This window comes from Culex pipiens, chromosome 3 (assembly GCF_016801865.2).
Source record: "Culex pipiens pallens isolate TS chromosome 3, TS_CPP_V2, whole genome shotgun sequence".
NCBI classification, from domain to species: domain Eukaryota; kingdom Metazoa; phylum Arthropoda; class Insecta; order Diptera; family Culicidae; genus Culex; species Culex pipiens.
Window position 1 is genome coordinate 74,877,364 of NC_068939.1, and position 16,190 is coordinate 74,893,553.

General features: G+C 33.4%; 1 protein-coding gene across 4 annotated transcripts in view; it reads left to right on the plus strand.

The window, feature by feature from the left end:
- Nucleotides 1-689: 689 nt before the first annotated feature.
- LOC120415757 (probable chitinase 10) overlaps nt 690-16,190 on the plus strand; it is a 219,586-nt gene continuing 204,085 nt past the window's right edge. Inside the window, exons 1-2 of one of the 4 annotated variants that reach the window (XM_052710235.1) lie at nt 690-834; nt 5,971-6,201. In XM_052710235.1, the coding sequence (XP_052566195.1) occupies nt 6,199-6,201 (3 nt within the window). In that variant the 5' untranslated portion in view covers nt 690-834; nt 5,971-6,198. Of the gene's footprint in view, nt 835-5,967; nt 6,202-16,190 lie in introns of all 4 variants that reach the window. The other 3 variants (XM_052710236.1, XM_052710237.1, XM_052710238.1) reach the window with 3 other exon arrangements.

The window sequence follows — 16,190 nt, forward strand, 5'->3', positions numbered from 1 at the left end:
AATAATTTTAAGTTACAGATTTCATAATATTCACATGCCCATTTTGTATGACCTGCCCGCAAAACTGTATGGAAACTTCTTTGGAGAACAATTGATGCAAAATAATTTCCTTTGACATAAGGAATGCATGGAAAAAGTCTCATCCAAATTAAAATAAACAAAATTTAAATATCTCGAAAATGCTTACGAATTTGTAGAGTAATTATTAATTCAGTTATTTTTTCGAAGGCATTGCAAAAATATTTTTCGCGGTATATTTTTAAAGTATGTTTTAGAGACATGATGCTTTTAATTGCTAAAAAAATTAAATTGCGTTCAAATCTTTTGGTCCCTTCAAGGGTTCCCCTCCGTACCCAACAAAGGGGCGCCTCCATTCACTAAGCGCACCTCCTTCTCGCTCTCTGCCTATCTCTATCTCTTTCGTCAAAGTTTCAAACTTTACATGTCGCACAGCAAAAAAAAACCTCTCATAAACGTTTCTCCCACCCACTCCACCGACCACCGACTGAAGCTTTTAATCTGTCTCTCTCTCTCTCTCGCTTGATCCCACTCCAATCGCACCTCTTAAGCCCGATCGTGTCGTGCGTCGTGCGGGCCCGATCGCGAGCCGATCTCTTCTACGACGAAGACGTCGAGCCCCGAGAAAGGCACGGCACCCGGGGTATCGATGTTTATGAAATACAAATTTTGATTTAGTCCCTAGTTCGCATAGTTTGTGTCAATATCGCTGTGACTCCGTCTCCGACTGCGATTTTCCAGCACGTTTTCGGGGCGCAAAAGCTCTCTAGTTTTTAATTTTGTTTTGGAAGAACATAGCTTTCGGTGGAAAGTGAGGTGCGTAAATTAAAAAGGAAACAAAACTGTGATTGGTTCAAGGTTTCAATTAAGAAAAAAGGAAAAATATATCAAAACTTTCAAGAAAACGAAAAAAAACTTAAAATTGTGTTTTAAGAAGAAAAATATGAAAACAAAAGATAACTTAAGACAAATGAAAAGATAATAAAACAAATAAAACAGCCAATAAAAAAAAGTGCAAAAGTTGCAGAAATAGTTACACAAAAAGGCGTCCGTCCTCGGATTGGATTTCAGTGAATGTGAAATACACACAATACAATAAATTAGCAAACGTGAAACAAAATCACACACTCGCGTGTGCGCTCGGTTGAGAAACACACAAAAGACTTGAATGCCGCTGCTGTTGCTGCTGCTGCGCCGTAGTCTGCTGGTGTTTTCTGGTGGTGCATTGGGAAAACAAGCGACGAACCCGATTTCTCTTTTCTCCTCATAACTAACAGCGATTTTTTTGCTAGCGCAGTTTACACTCAGTTGTGGAGGAAAAAGTGGAGGTAAAATTTGTTTGGGATTGATGAAGACTTCAGAAATTCGAAAATCTGTAAAGCTATTGCAAACTTTTTTTTCTATTTTCAAACACAGTTTTCAGATTATTAAACGCAAATGAGCAAAAACTTCTTTAAACATGCTAAACCACGTGGACACTTTTTTAGAAAATTCCACTCTCGAGAATGACCCATTTGCCAGAATAAACCATTCCCTGGAGTGAATCAGTTGCCAGAAAAGTTTATGGCTGTTGATTTTTCAAAAAATGGGAAAATTTTGTATGAGAGATTTACCATTTTATAAAATTTGAAGATTAATGATATCAAAACGAATGGTAAGTTTATACAAGAACTAGAAAATTCTTGATGTTTTTTTTATTCATAGAGAACACCTCTTCTTTAATTTTTTGTTCGATTTAAAGAAACAAAAAAGATGGGTGAATATTTTTTTTCATAAAATTATTTTTATTAGGTCCTTTTCGGTGCTAGGACCTTGTTATGACCGAGTCGGCTTTTGTAATTACATTTTACTTAAAGCTAATAGAAATTACAGAGGATCTTGCGTGTAATGGGTCAATATTCAATAGAATCCTGAAATTCATCGAGATTTACCCTTTCAGGCACGAATTATAACAAATATATTTTTAAGGTAATGATGGGAAAATGATTCTTTTGACCATACGAAAATTATAGGCTTGTTTTGGAAATTTGGATATTTGGGTCATATATGACCCATCAGGCCTGAAAAGGTTAAATAATATTTGAAGATTTTAAAAAGATGGGTAATTTTTTGTGATATTTATGAAGATTAACCATTTTTTCATAAGATGAAGATGATGCTTTTAAGATTTGAAGAATTAATTAATAGAATTAATCTTTAAGAGACATTATTTTCCTAAAAAAATGTCCTTCTTTTGGTCAAATGCTACGGGCAAAGCTTTAAAACAAACTCCAAAATATAGCTAAAATATATTTTTTTTCACTAAATTCTGGTCATTACGGATGTTAAACCAAAGTGATCAAAAGAAAAAAAAGCAAATTGCATGCCATTTATTTATTTTTAGAGGAAATTCTCAAATGCTTGGAATGTTAAGGATCCGGTCCTTTTACCATCCAATTCGACGATTTCCACTATTTAAACAACTAATATTGCAAAACTTTACAAAACGATCTTGTTAATTCCTAATAGTTGCTCGATGGGAATACGAGCTGTTCTGCGCTTTTTAGTATCATAAATTTCTTAAAATTGTTGAAAAATAAAAAAAAAAATATGATCTGACAAATAAAGGTATATTCACTTATATCAGGCCTGCCCAACATTGTTTGCTCGTTTTTTAAACATTTTGTGCTTTTTAAATTACATTTGTCCATTTTTCCATAATTTAATTGGTGAAATCAGTACTCAGATGACCAATATACAAAACAAAGGCAAAAGTTCGTAAAAAAATTCTTGCAAGTCGTTTTTAACTCATTTTTTCCTAAAACATCCATCCGGCCGGCTAGCCGGACAATTGTTTCACTTTAAATTTAAATAAAAACGACTTCTTAAAAAAAAAATTGCAAAATTTTGACAAAAATATGCTCATTGGTCATTTGAAAACCGATTTCACCGATAAACTTATGAAAAAATCGGCAAATGTAATTTAAACGGAAAAGAATAAGGAAAAAGAGTCCAAAAGATTGGGCAGGCTTGATTTATATCCTAAACAAGCTCTTCCCGGCAAACTTCGTCCTGCCCTTTTTAGGTTTCCTGACGTTTCTTGCTTGTTTGCTAGTTCAGCCTCCTGTGATCAAAATTTGATTTTACGTAACTTTTCCCATACAATCTGCAGATTTTCCGGAATCGGTTCCAGAGTGGCCAAAGTTGTCACTTTTTGGCGTAAGAACCTTCCTTGGACTTATACGAACCCAACGCAACAAAGAGCACCTCGATCCGACATTCCGTGTTGAACTGATTCGCGTTCGAACAAAACCGTCGAAATTTTTTATATATACAGATTTAAAATTTCATATTTTATATCATCTTAGTGGGTTCGAGGTGCAAAAGCAAATCACTTTTTTTATAATTTGAGTATTTAAATAATCATTAATTTCTCCATTAATGATTCTTTGGCGAAATTATATCTGTCAGCATTAAATTTATAACAAGCATCTTAAATTGAATTTATAAAAGGTTACCTCATGTGTGTGCTGTTGATAGTTCTAACTAATATTTGAGAGGTAATGTGTAAACCTGATCTCATACAATTTATTTTTATTGCAGATTTGTTCTAAAGTGGAAAAATTCTTGTACGTTGGGCAGATTAAGAACTTGGTCCTAGCTCCCTTTGATTTTTAAATTCTGACTATTAAAACAAATAATTTTGCGAAATTTTAATAGAAACTTGCTTGCTCACTTCCCGTTAAGCTACTTGTTGATAATTATATGCCAATATTAGGTGCACGATGGAAATACATGCCATTTCCTTATAGATTTGAACAGATATCATGTTAATTGATATAAGATGTTAGATTAAAAGTAAAAAATAGGCCATATTAACCCTCTACAACCTAACCCCGCCCCGGGCTTCGATCTTAAAAATAGCCAAAAATCAGTTTTCCAACCAATTTTTGATCTAAAATGCACTAGAAAGAAGAATTCTTAAAATTTTAGAAAATTTTGGGGTTGGAAGTTTTACTTGTTTTATGTGACTTTGCCAATATTTTAAAAAATGTGATTTTTTCTGGGGTCAACTTTGCCTGTGTTTTTTACTAACATTTCCTGTATTTTCAGTAAAAAGAAGTATGCAGTAATTTTTGTAGTGTCCCAGACTATGCCTCTACGCATTTTTTTACAATTTAAATGATGATGGTGCCTTTCTATAGCAGATTCACATTTTCTCAAACAAGCAAAAAATTGAAAAAGTGACTGTAAAATCGTGAAAAAATTAGATAGGCAAAACGTAATCATATCAGGTGGTAGAATAAGCCAAATTCTACCAAAAACAAACATAAACTTAACAAGATAAATGCAAATTAAAATATTAAAAATAAAACAAGAAAAAACATAAAACAAGAGAAGTAAAGTTTTTCGTAGAACAAAAGTTGCTCAAAATGACCTCCTGAACACGGGAAAAATAAAAAATTTCGAAAAAAAAATTTGGGCAGTAGAGGGTTAAACTTTATTGGAAAAAAATTCGTTTAGTTAAAATTGAAATAATCAAACCGAACAAACATTTAAGATTTTTTTCAATTCAACCAGTTTCTAAAAAATAACCAAATCTTTGCAATGAGAAATTCGAAAAATAATGTCAACATTCATTGAAATGTGGAAATTGAAATCTTGGCTCAATTATGCACAAAAAACTTATGCATCCTTGATTTTCATAAGGAATTTATATTTTTGCTACATGATTTAAAAGTTTCAAAAATTTTAAAGTATTGAAAAAAATATTTTAAATCTGTACGTTTCTGCTTAGTTTTGTAAAAAAAAATCAAGCATCCTTGATTGTTAAGACGGACGCGTCCCATGTGCGATACGGCGCCGATCCTAGCCCCCTGTTCAACGTCATTCGTCATTGTTTGTGTGGCTTTGTCAGGTGCCCGTGCTGTCGCGTGGCAAAAATCAGAAGTTGAAAACAAACTGAAGCAAGCGGGAGCACGGGCGCAGCTGGGAACGAGAATCCGTTCCAGCTGTGAAAAGACACCGAAGTTGTGATTAAGGAAATATAGCTTTTTAGCGTACGGAAAATGGAAGGAAGTTTCATTTCGTTCAGCTCAGAAAACTGTTGCCCGTCACTCTTCAGCCGCTCGTTTCAACATTGATTTTGATTCAAAATTTATATTTTTGCCACAAGATTAAAAAGTTTCTATAAAATGTAAAGTATAAAAATTTAAATTACGAGCCATGGTTTCAACATTTTAATGAAAAAAGTGTTTTAAAGTGCATTATACACCTGTCCAGCTGTTTTGCCATCATTAGTTTCCAAAGTATCTAAGTATTGACGAAAATTTTATTTTTTGCGAAAAATATTTTTTTTGCGGTGCTGTACATTGGAATTTTATAAAAATTCATTTTTTTTCCCAACCAACTGAGTGTACCCAAACAGCGTGTTCGAAATTGTGAAACCGTCTGCAGCCTTCGTCTAATTCACAGCTTTGCAAAAATCTGCAGCATCTTTTCTCTAAACCTCTCAGAGGCTGCTACTACCACTACCTGCCTTTCGCATGCATATTTATTTTTATATTAACTTGCTCGAGCTAATGAATAAAGAAAAACATATTTTAATAATTTCGCACAAGACCCCCTCTCCTTCTGAAAAGATACCACTTTGAAAGCGTCTCTCCACCAAGTGGCGAAGGAAAAAAAAGCTTTCATCTCTGCGATTTTCGCTTGGAAAATTTTCCACTCGCACCACATTTATCTCAAGCTGCAGCTTGGCTGCATTCAGTTTCACAACCACCTTCTGCACTACTTTTGAACAAGACACAGCACAAAACAGCAGCAGCAGTAGCAGCAGCAAAAAAGAAGAAAAACTTGTTTGTTCACGCGCAGCGTGTGTGTGTGTGTGTGTGTGCCAAAACCGGAAGTCGTCAGAGCGTTATTCCAGGAAGCAAAGAAAAAAACCCTTTTTGCATTTCTCGTTTTCAGCAGCAGCAGCAGCTCGAGGTTCGAATCCGGTTCGGGAAGAAACGACATCAACGAAAAAAAGAGTTAAATAGTGTGTGATTGTGCGTGTGTGTGTTCGATTGGCCCGAGGGTTGTTTTGTGCTAGCGAAGGACACGAGACCTTGCCAGAAGCAGCTTGAGCAGCAGCAGCCGAAAGGAATAGAACGGAAGTGAACGCTTGGAGTTCGAGCCAACCAGGCCCCAGCTTTGAAAATGGTGAGTTGAGAAGGGTTTTGGGGCTAACAGCAGTGTGTGTGGGGGTTCATCATCATTTAATTGGGCGATCGTGTCGAGGTCTTAGAAGGGTTTCTTTTCGGATGCTTCGAGAAGCGCAGGGTGATTACCTTTCACCACTCGAGGAACTTGTAGAGATTTGAGATGGAAATCGTAGGATTGGATGAGCAAATCATAGATAAATGGCACGGCGGTACAAGGTGAGAAGGGAAAAGGATTGAAGAGGTTTGGAGGTTAGAGAAGAGTGAGTTCAGAAGATCAATTGCTAGAAATTGGATTGAATATTAAAAGGCATTTTCATTGATTCGAACAAATCAGGTATGACATTGAGCCCTAGTCAATTCCTTCTACTCATCAAATAACCATTCCTCAAATCAAAATTCAAACTATTCACTCTGCACGGGGTGATTTTTCCTAAAATAACGAATACAAATTAAATACGTAAGGAATTGTATGGATTATTTCAATATGTTCAATGTGTCATAATTTTCTCAATCAAAAAGAGTTCGATAAGAAAAACGAAATGCATTTTCTGATGTTTTGACAATTTTCCACTGGTTGAATATAAAATTAGTTTTTATATTCTATCCTCAAATTTAAAGGTATCTTCAGTAGAACAAATTTCATACAAAATGGGCAACTAACGATTCAGTTTAAAATGCAATATAAATTGATATTTTATAGACAAAACTAGTTTTGAGTATTTTAGGCAAAACTCTTACTTTTTCATCATTTTTTCTTAAAATTCATATGTGTTGTAAACTAAGTAAACTAAATAATAACATTGACTTTCTCAATAAATACAAATAATTTGCACACTTTGAATCCGATTTTAACAAGAACATTTTTTTAAAGTGTTTTTTTAAACATCTTTTTTTTCCAAAAATAGTTTATGGGCCTTTGTGGCCTACCCCAGTACATGTTTCAAAAATAATAGATGGAGCTTCTTGTGAATATGAGATATTAGAGTGTAATTAAAATGACTTTTTGGCGGGTATTCAAGGAGTTTTTCCGGTGGGCATACTAAACCCAAATCCAAAATATGAGCTTGATTAAACGTAACAGGAGCTGGCGCTCCGCCCTTTAATTTTAAATGGGATTTAACCCTTGAAAAAGATGTTTTCAAAAATGTCACTTTTTGAGGCATTTTGACCACTGACGCGTTTATTTTCAACATAATTGGCCTGTTTTGGTATATATAACATTGAAATTTGGAGCACCCTGGAGCTTAATACAGCTACAGACCTTCAAAGTTTGGCATTTTTTCAAAAATTCGATCCCGGTAAAAAAAAAGCGTCGTGCCTCGACGCTATTTGATATTGCCCTAGACGCTATTTGATTTTGCCGGGGCCGATTTTTCGAAAAAAATGCCAAGGATCTGGCCTACACGCCAATGATGTTAAAAATAAACGCTTCAGTGGCCAAAGTGCCTCAAAAAGTGCCATTTTTGAAAAAATCTTTTTTCGCGGGTTAAATCCCATTTAAAATTCAAATGAAAAGTGCCAGCTTCTGTTACGTCCAATCAAGCTCATATTTTGCATTTGGGCTTAGTATGCCCACCGGAACAAACCCTTGAATGCCCGCCAAAAAGTCATTTTTGTTACATCCTATTGAGATATGCATTTGCCAATATAGCCACTCAATTGGATTAATTGTTTCAATGAACGAATGATAATGACAACGAATGACAGCCGTTGGACTGAGAGGTTTCAGTTTTCAGTCTGGAATACTTTTAAACAAAGAATAAAAAAATAGTCTGTACAAAAATAAAGAGAAAAAATATTTTACGTTTTAATCATTTAATCAAAGTAGGCGTGTAAGGAGTCAAAACAAACACATGGTGATTTTTTTTTTGGGAAATCGGTGCAGATTTGCCAATTTTCACCGTTTTAGCTTATATCTCTAAAAGGATTATGTATTGTTTGAAACTGAAAAATCTAAATATTCAATAAAATGAGAGGAAAGTCGAGGGGGAGGGGGCTGTTTTGCAATCATTCTGAGTTTTCAAAATATTTATGTTCGCGAAAAAAAACTTGTTGCGGGATTTTACATTGGTAATTCATAACAAAATTAATATATTTTTAAAGAGGTTCGACTTCTGTTTCCATTAAAATTACAAGTTTTTCGAAAAAAATATTATGGTGTCCCAGGTTACACTTTGAAAAAAAAAAATTAAAATAAATATGCGTAAAATAAAGTAGAAAACGAGAAAAAAAGACAAATTTCGACAAATTTAATTTATAAAGCTAAATTGCAAAATGAAAAAAAATCGGAATGTGATTTGCTTCTATGTCAAAATTATTTGAAAAATAATTGTTTAGTTAAATGTCTACCTGCTACCTGAATTTTATTTCTTTCCTGAAATTTTTCCGAGTGAAGTCTTATACAACTTCCGAGTGAAGGCTACATAAACTTAGAAAAAAAAAACGATTTAAAGTTCGTTCTGCAAATTTTGTTCTCAGTTATAAAAAAAGATTTGGAGAAACAATTGTATGAACAATTTTACAGTACTTTTTTTAAGACTGAAAATATTGCCTGCAATTATTCGTGTATTCAGCCTAGTTTTACAATTTTTCCGTTTTTACTATTTTATTTATTTCTAAATTAAAAAAAGGTCTTAATTTTTGACAGAACTTCGTTGAAAAAATATGTATATATTTTATTTAAAACTATTTTATGAAAACACATTCAAAAAAATAGAAAATCACCTAATAAATCTAAGGCTGCAAAATATATTAAGTTAAACAAAATCCTGAATTCATTATAAAATGAAGAACCATTGAAGGATGTTCAAATTTATGAAATTTCTTCGAAAATAAATTGTTACAAAAAGATCTGCATTATTCATGCATCTCAATTGAACATTGTTTGAATTGCACTTCTGACATTTTAATTTTTATTGAAATTTTCAAATTATTTTACTGAAGGAGCAGATTACTCTCTACAGCCCATATTTTTTTTCGATTTTTTTTTATTTTTCTTGTGCTCAGAAGGTCATTTAGAGCAACTTTTGTTCTACGAAAACTTTACTTCTCTTGTTTTATGTTTTTCTTGTTTTATTTTTAGTAATTCAATTTGTATTTTTCTTGTTTGGTTTATGTTCGTTTTTGGTAGTATTTGGCCTGTTCTACCACCTTCTATCATTACATTTTGCCTACCTATTTTTTTCATGTTTTTACAGTAACTTTTTCTAGTTTTTTTTTTTCATTTTTTGTTATAAAATGGCATCATTATTATTTAAATTGTTAAAAAAATGCGTTGAAGGGGGACACTACAAAAATTACTACATACTTACATACTTAAAATTTTACTTAAAATTTAGGAAATGTTAGTAAAAAAACACAGCGTAAGTTGACCCCTAAAAAATTACATTTTTTAAAACTTTGGCAAAGTCACATAAAACATGTTAAACTTCCAATCATAAAAAAATTTTAAAAATTCTTCTTTCCAATGCATTTTAAAGATAAAAAAATGGCTGAAAAAATTAGTTTTGGCGTTTTTTTCAGATCGAAGCCCGTCTTAAGGCGGGGTTAGGTTGTAGAGGGTTAACCCTGTGTAAAGTTCGACGTCGTCATTTTTTTTAGAACGTCAATACGTCGAATACGTCATTTTTTTAAGTGGTTTCTTTATTCCGTGCGATGGTTATCCAAGTCAAAGTTGCTTAGGAATTGCTAACTGGAAGAAGAACCAATTCCACCTAAACTAGATTCTCAACACCATAACAGAACTATATTGCCGACTGCTGATATCTTTACCGCAAACCAGTTATAAGGATGGGGGATTTGGAAGACGGACATTGACGATGTTCCACTTTTTTAAGAGGATAAGGGAAAATCTTCACGGTCTCTTCAAGTAAGTCAAGAAGATGAGTTGATTTTGATGATGTTTATAAACAAAAAATGTATTTGAAATTCATTAAAGCTGAGATAAATACCAATCCCAGAACCGAATTTTTCAGCTCAATCCGTACTCATCCACCCTAAGAATTTACGATCAGTTGACCAAATTTCGATTGACATAGTTCCAGTGAAATTGTGGTCCTTAGAATACCAATTACCCCACAGTGAGACGGTTTCTCCTGAATAATCAATAATGTTCTTCATTCATCCCAAAAGCTTCACTGAATACCAATCAGGAAGCATGGAATTGTTTTCTTACGAAACAGCTAGAACAGTGTTTGTTTTGTATTCCGCATCAAAATGTTGTGATTTCGAGCAAACTCAAACTCGTCCAAGTGTCCACCTTCTCAAGGCAGCTCAACTGGCTGGCAGAGCAGAGTATGATTATGTAAATCGAGACCCAGCAAATAACGTTTCATGGTCGAACGACTCTGTCGGCTTGCCAAACCTCAAACCTGCGATGTTGTGACGCATCGTGCTGCTCTTCACATGTATTTACTTTGCTTGGTAAGGGTACATACGTCAATTTGCGCACGACAAATGAAGAACACATGTGCTTCTGGGCGGCATGAAGACGGTGGTTGTTCCACTTAACGTAATCGATGGAATTCGATACCGTTTTTTTGTTGTTCGAGACGGTCCCGAGTAGATTCCGAGAACATCAAAGAGAACGAATGCTAGAACGATTGGATGCCAATTTGTATTGCACAAGTGTCGTTTGTGGTTGATCCAGTTTTGTTCGAAACGTGATTGAAATTGTGGGTTCGTCGCTCAAATTGAAGTCTTTTGATTTGTTTGTTTAATATGTAAAAGGTAATCGTTACAAATTTAAGAAAACTATAATTCAAGGTTATTTTGACGAAAATTGAACACATTTTTATGTTTAAAAACTTATCTAAAAAACAGCCAACTCTATCCATTATCACATCGTACCAACACCGGATGAAGTAACAGTGAGCGCACCTTGAGCCGTCTATAGTGCCGTGTCGGCACAAGTTTGTGAATGCAATTAAATATTAAAAAGTGAAAAAAGTCAACCAGCCGAGTTTGAAGCCGTCAGCCGTCGTTGCGCATACATTAATCTGTTTAGTTAGTAATTAAATTAAATTTTACCACGTTTCTCTCCACCCGGTGCACTTGGGAGAAATCCGTCGAAAAAAAAATAAAAAAAAAACTCTCACCTCTTGCATTTGTGGCGGCGTCTCAAGACGTTCATAAATCTACTTTTGACAGAGAACGTCTAAACGCACATTTTGACGAGGTGCAGTGAAACGATTTTGATTAACATTCCACCAGCGTGTGATTGAAATGTGGTTGAGCACTTTCTGGGAAAGGATCTGCTTTCATGGTGCAAGTATGTATGGCGGGGAGTTTAACTAATTCAATCTGTAACTTTCTTGGAAGTTGCGCCGGCACTCATTGAAATGCTCAAGGGTCATGCGATGTCATGTAATCACGGGGTGGGTGAGATTTTGGGATTCACACAACGTTGAAACAAGTGAAAACTTTTTCGTGAGCTTAGAGTTGAAAATAAATGAGGTTTTTTGAACCAAAAATATGCACCACAACGATCCCAATAAGACAGTAAAAGGACATGCATAGTTTGGGCGACCATGAAAAGTTGGTTGTTGATCCCGATTTACATCATTATATTCTGTATTTTTACTACCTGTGCCTTTAAGAAGCCATAAACAGATATACGCTTTTTGTTAGGTCCAAATGTTTTATTGATTTTGCTTAAAATCAAACAAATCAAAAAGATACAATTTCTTTGTAAAAAAAATCATTGCGGAGCTTATCCATAACAACGACATTTAATCGATTTTTAGTTTTTTCTGACTGAACCTAATGAACGGTGTTTTTAATTTTTTGAATACTTCATTTCTTTTTTCTAACATCACAATCTATATTTCAAATAGTTGTCTTAGAACATCGCAATTTTCATTTCAAGTGTATGTCAACTCTCTTTAAAATTTTCTCAAAAAAAATCAGGTGCCAATAATCATATTTTTTTAACTTGTTGAAAAACACATTGAATCGATTGTAAACTATTTAGAATACATTTGCATTTTGAATTGAATTATAGCTTTTTAATCTTCAAAAAATTGATGTTGAGACTACGGATCGTAAAAGACTTAAAACTTTTGAATGTTAAATATATAAAGCATTTTGTGATACCGTAAAACTTTGACTTGACTTTGATAGATTTTTCCGAAAAATGAAGAGTACAAATAAAATAAAATGAAATGTTATGGAATCATACTAACTATGATAGAGAAGTGCTCAAAGTACTTCAAGAAGAAGTTTTAATAAACTTTTGAAAAGTTTAAATAGTTATTTAACTATAATGTTAAAAAATGTTGATTAATAGCATTATTATAATATTCTCAAAGTATTATGATTTTCTCAATGAACATGATTTTTGATCGGAAATGCATTTTCAGATTCTTTGGACAATTTTCCATTATGGGAAGAGAAAATAAGTTCATAAATAGACATTTTTAGAAGATTTTTTTTATAAAATTTGAAAAGTTTTGAGCGGTGCTTCGAATTCAGTTCAAAATGCAATATGAATGGATAATATTTTAAACAAAACTAGTTTTAACAAATTTCAGGCAAAATTGTGACTTTTTAACAATTTTACCTAACATAATGGTAAATTTGACATAAAAATAAAATTTGAACACCTAATGTTAAATATTAGCAAGAAAAACTATGACTATCAAAGTTACCCCGGTATTAAAAATACGAATTTTCAACGCAACAATTTTTGAAAGCACTTTTGAAAAACCTTTTTTTCAAGGATAGTGCATGAACTTGTGTGGCCTACCAAAAAATAATAATTTGAAAAATAAATATAAAAATAATAATATTAAAAATAAATATAAAAATAATAATATTAAAAATAAATATATAAAAATTTAAAATGATAATGATTAGAAGTAATAATCTTGAGAAATACTTTAAAAGTTGGAAAATATTTCAAAAATAAATTGGAATCATGTCAATGTCACGTAAGAGATAATCGCATAATAATATCAATAATTATCGCAATGGAAACCGATTTTGAAGCATGAACCAAACATTTTCCACATTGTCAACTTATTTGTTCTGCTGGAAATTTTAAAGTATTTAGTCCTATTTTGAAATTTTAAATTTTAAAATATTAGTCTTATTTTAAAATACTAAGTCCTGTTTCTTTAACTTAACTTTCTTTTATTAGAATTAAGCAGTTCTGTTCCAGGATGTTACATTTGCAATTCAGAGATTTGGAGCACCTTTCAACTGAGATCAATTCATAAGCCTTTGCAGGGAGGGTACATATTTCTACGTTTAGATTTTGCTAGCTGAATGCTTTTTTGGGAAAATAAATATTGAGAAAAAACCCTAGATGACACACTTTAATAAAAAGTTAATCTAGCAACTAATAATATTGTCTGAAGAAGTCGATATTGCACTCATTTCCATTGAGTAAATCATTTCATTTTAAGAGATTAACTTAATAACTTTTATCATTGTCTTCAAAGCTATAGATTTATTACATTAAAAAGTTTTCAAAATTACTTAAACTACTTTTTGAGTGCCATGGTTTTCTCAATTAAAATGAGTAAGAATCGAAAAGATTTAAAAAATAATATATTTTTTTACAATTTTGCACTGCGAGTAATTTAAATAATTTTCTTAGCAGCGATTTTTTTTTCAACAAACAGAACTTTTAAAATAATCTTTAAATAGGGAAACAGCATCTAATTCCAGCGTGCCTCTTATGTTGCCATATCAGCACTTAGATATTCAATTACAGCTCACTAAAAGCATTTTCGACCGAAATCGAGTGATAAATAGCTCAATAAGAAATGAGCAAGCAAGTTTCTATAACAAGTTTTGCAAAATTAGTTGTCTAAATAGTGAAAATCAGCAAATTGGATGGAGTAAGGAGCGAGTGCTTAACCTGCCAAACATACCAGAATTTCCCTTATATAGAAATTTTCAGCAGGAAAAGTTGAGTAGAAAATGTCAAAAATGTTGGATTAATAAAAAAAGTATAATAATTAATTAATCTAATTCCAATGGATTTAAGTGTATTTGGAACTTTTTGTTCACTAAATCTCAAATTCAATAGGATTTTTGTTGAAGGATAATTAACATATTAAACCCTCTTATGCCCAATGTTTTTCGAAATTTATTATTTTTCCGGAGGGCATTTAGAGCAACATCTGCTCTAAGAAAAACTTTGCTACTCTAGCTTTATGTTTTTCTTGTTCCATTTTTAGTTTTTTTGTTTACGTTTATCTTGTTTTGTTTGTATTTGTTTTTGATAATATTTAGCTTATTCCACCATCACCTTTTGGCTTTTTAGTTTTTTGTTCATGTTATTACAGTTACTTTTTGAATTTTCGCTTGTTTTTCATGGTTTTTTCTATGGATTGATACCATCATCATTTTAATTGTAGAAAAATTAGTAGATTCATAGTCTGGGACATTACAAAAAAATGCTGCATACTTATTTTACATAAAATATAGGAAAGTTTATTGAAATAACAACAACTAAAGAATAAATTTTGGCAAACAACCATTCGTATGAAAAAAAAATCATGTATTAAAAATAAAAATCTTTGCTTCTATCAGATAAATAATATTTCATAAACTAATATAACTGTCACCCTAGATTTCGGTTTCACTTGAAATTATAAAATGTTTTGTCGTCTTGTCCTGTAATATTGTATCACCCGCGAATTAGGAATTAGTCTTATGTTGTCGACACAATGCTTTGCAAAACTTAACAGATCAGTTTGCATTAGGTGTTTTTTTAAATGTTCTCGTTCGAACTCGTTGAAATAGCGAAAAATCTATTTTGAGGAATGAGAAAAATATTATGTTTTGAGTGTGATTTTTTGTAGTTTGATATCATGTATGTATTGATGAACAGTTTATAAATCCTTTAAAACATTATTAGCTACTTAAAAATTAACTTCTGACTTTGAATCAAGGACTACCTCAAAGTTTTCTTCAGCAAGTCAAACTCAACGAGCTCATTCCAACAAACTGCCACGCAGTCCAGTTCCAACAATATCCCATTGAATTCGCTTAAATTACATTTCCTGCAAAGTAAATCACCGCCAGGGCTTTGCCAAGCCGCGTTCCACTCCCGTTCACTTTCAATTTTCAGTGGCTTTGTCGCTTTCGAGCCAACCTCAAAAACCCAACCGATTTGCACCACCCCTCTGGCCTGGCCCCACCCATACTTTATGATTATACCTTGGAGCGCTACTGCCTGCCAGCCGCACCGAGTTGGCTAGTGACTTTAGCTAGTTGCTCAGACTGAACTTTTTTTTGTTGCTTGCTTTAAAGACACATAAAGTGCACTTATATACCTACGCTGAAGTTAAGTGGCTTGGCCGGCACTCACATAGCTCCGTGCTTAAGTACATAGGGAGTTCATACATGGATATCCAACCCGCTCAGAACAAAACCAAAACCGTGGCAACGCTTTGGCAGCGAGTCGCGGTTTTCACAATCGATACCTCTACCTTGCGGAAAGCGTACAACGCGTACAGCTTTGCATCTGGATGGCATTGAAACTCTGGTCACCACCAGCACGAGGTAACGGCGAGGCAGCTGCCAAGTTCTGAACTGTTGACTTGGGTTGGACGTGGCGAGCCAAGGGATGCACTCTGAGAAAATACGGCCAACATTTTGCTCTGATTATTGTCAAAATTAGAAGCTTCTTATATTCACTTCAATTCGAGTAAAAAATATACTTCAGATAAAGTCAGGTATGACCTTCAGTGTTCATTTTGATCGATGTGCGAAGTTTCTCAAACGTTTTTCTTCTTCCCACCTCCAAGTTGTCAAGTCCAACCAGTTGTGTGCTGACCATGCGGCACAATGGAGTCGTAAATGTTATGAATGATGATGGTGTTATGCTGCGGCGTGGTCGGCTCGTGACATTTTGAACACAAGCTGAAAATGTGTGTGACGGCGAACGGGTGATATTCAGCCGACGATGATGATGATGAGCGCGAAATTTGTCTCTCGCGCGCCGTTGAAACGAAGCAGTTTGTCAAATTAGTC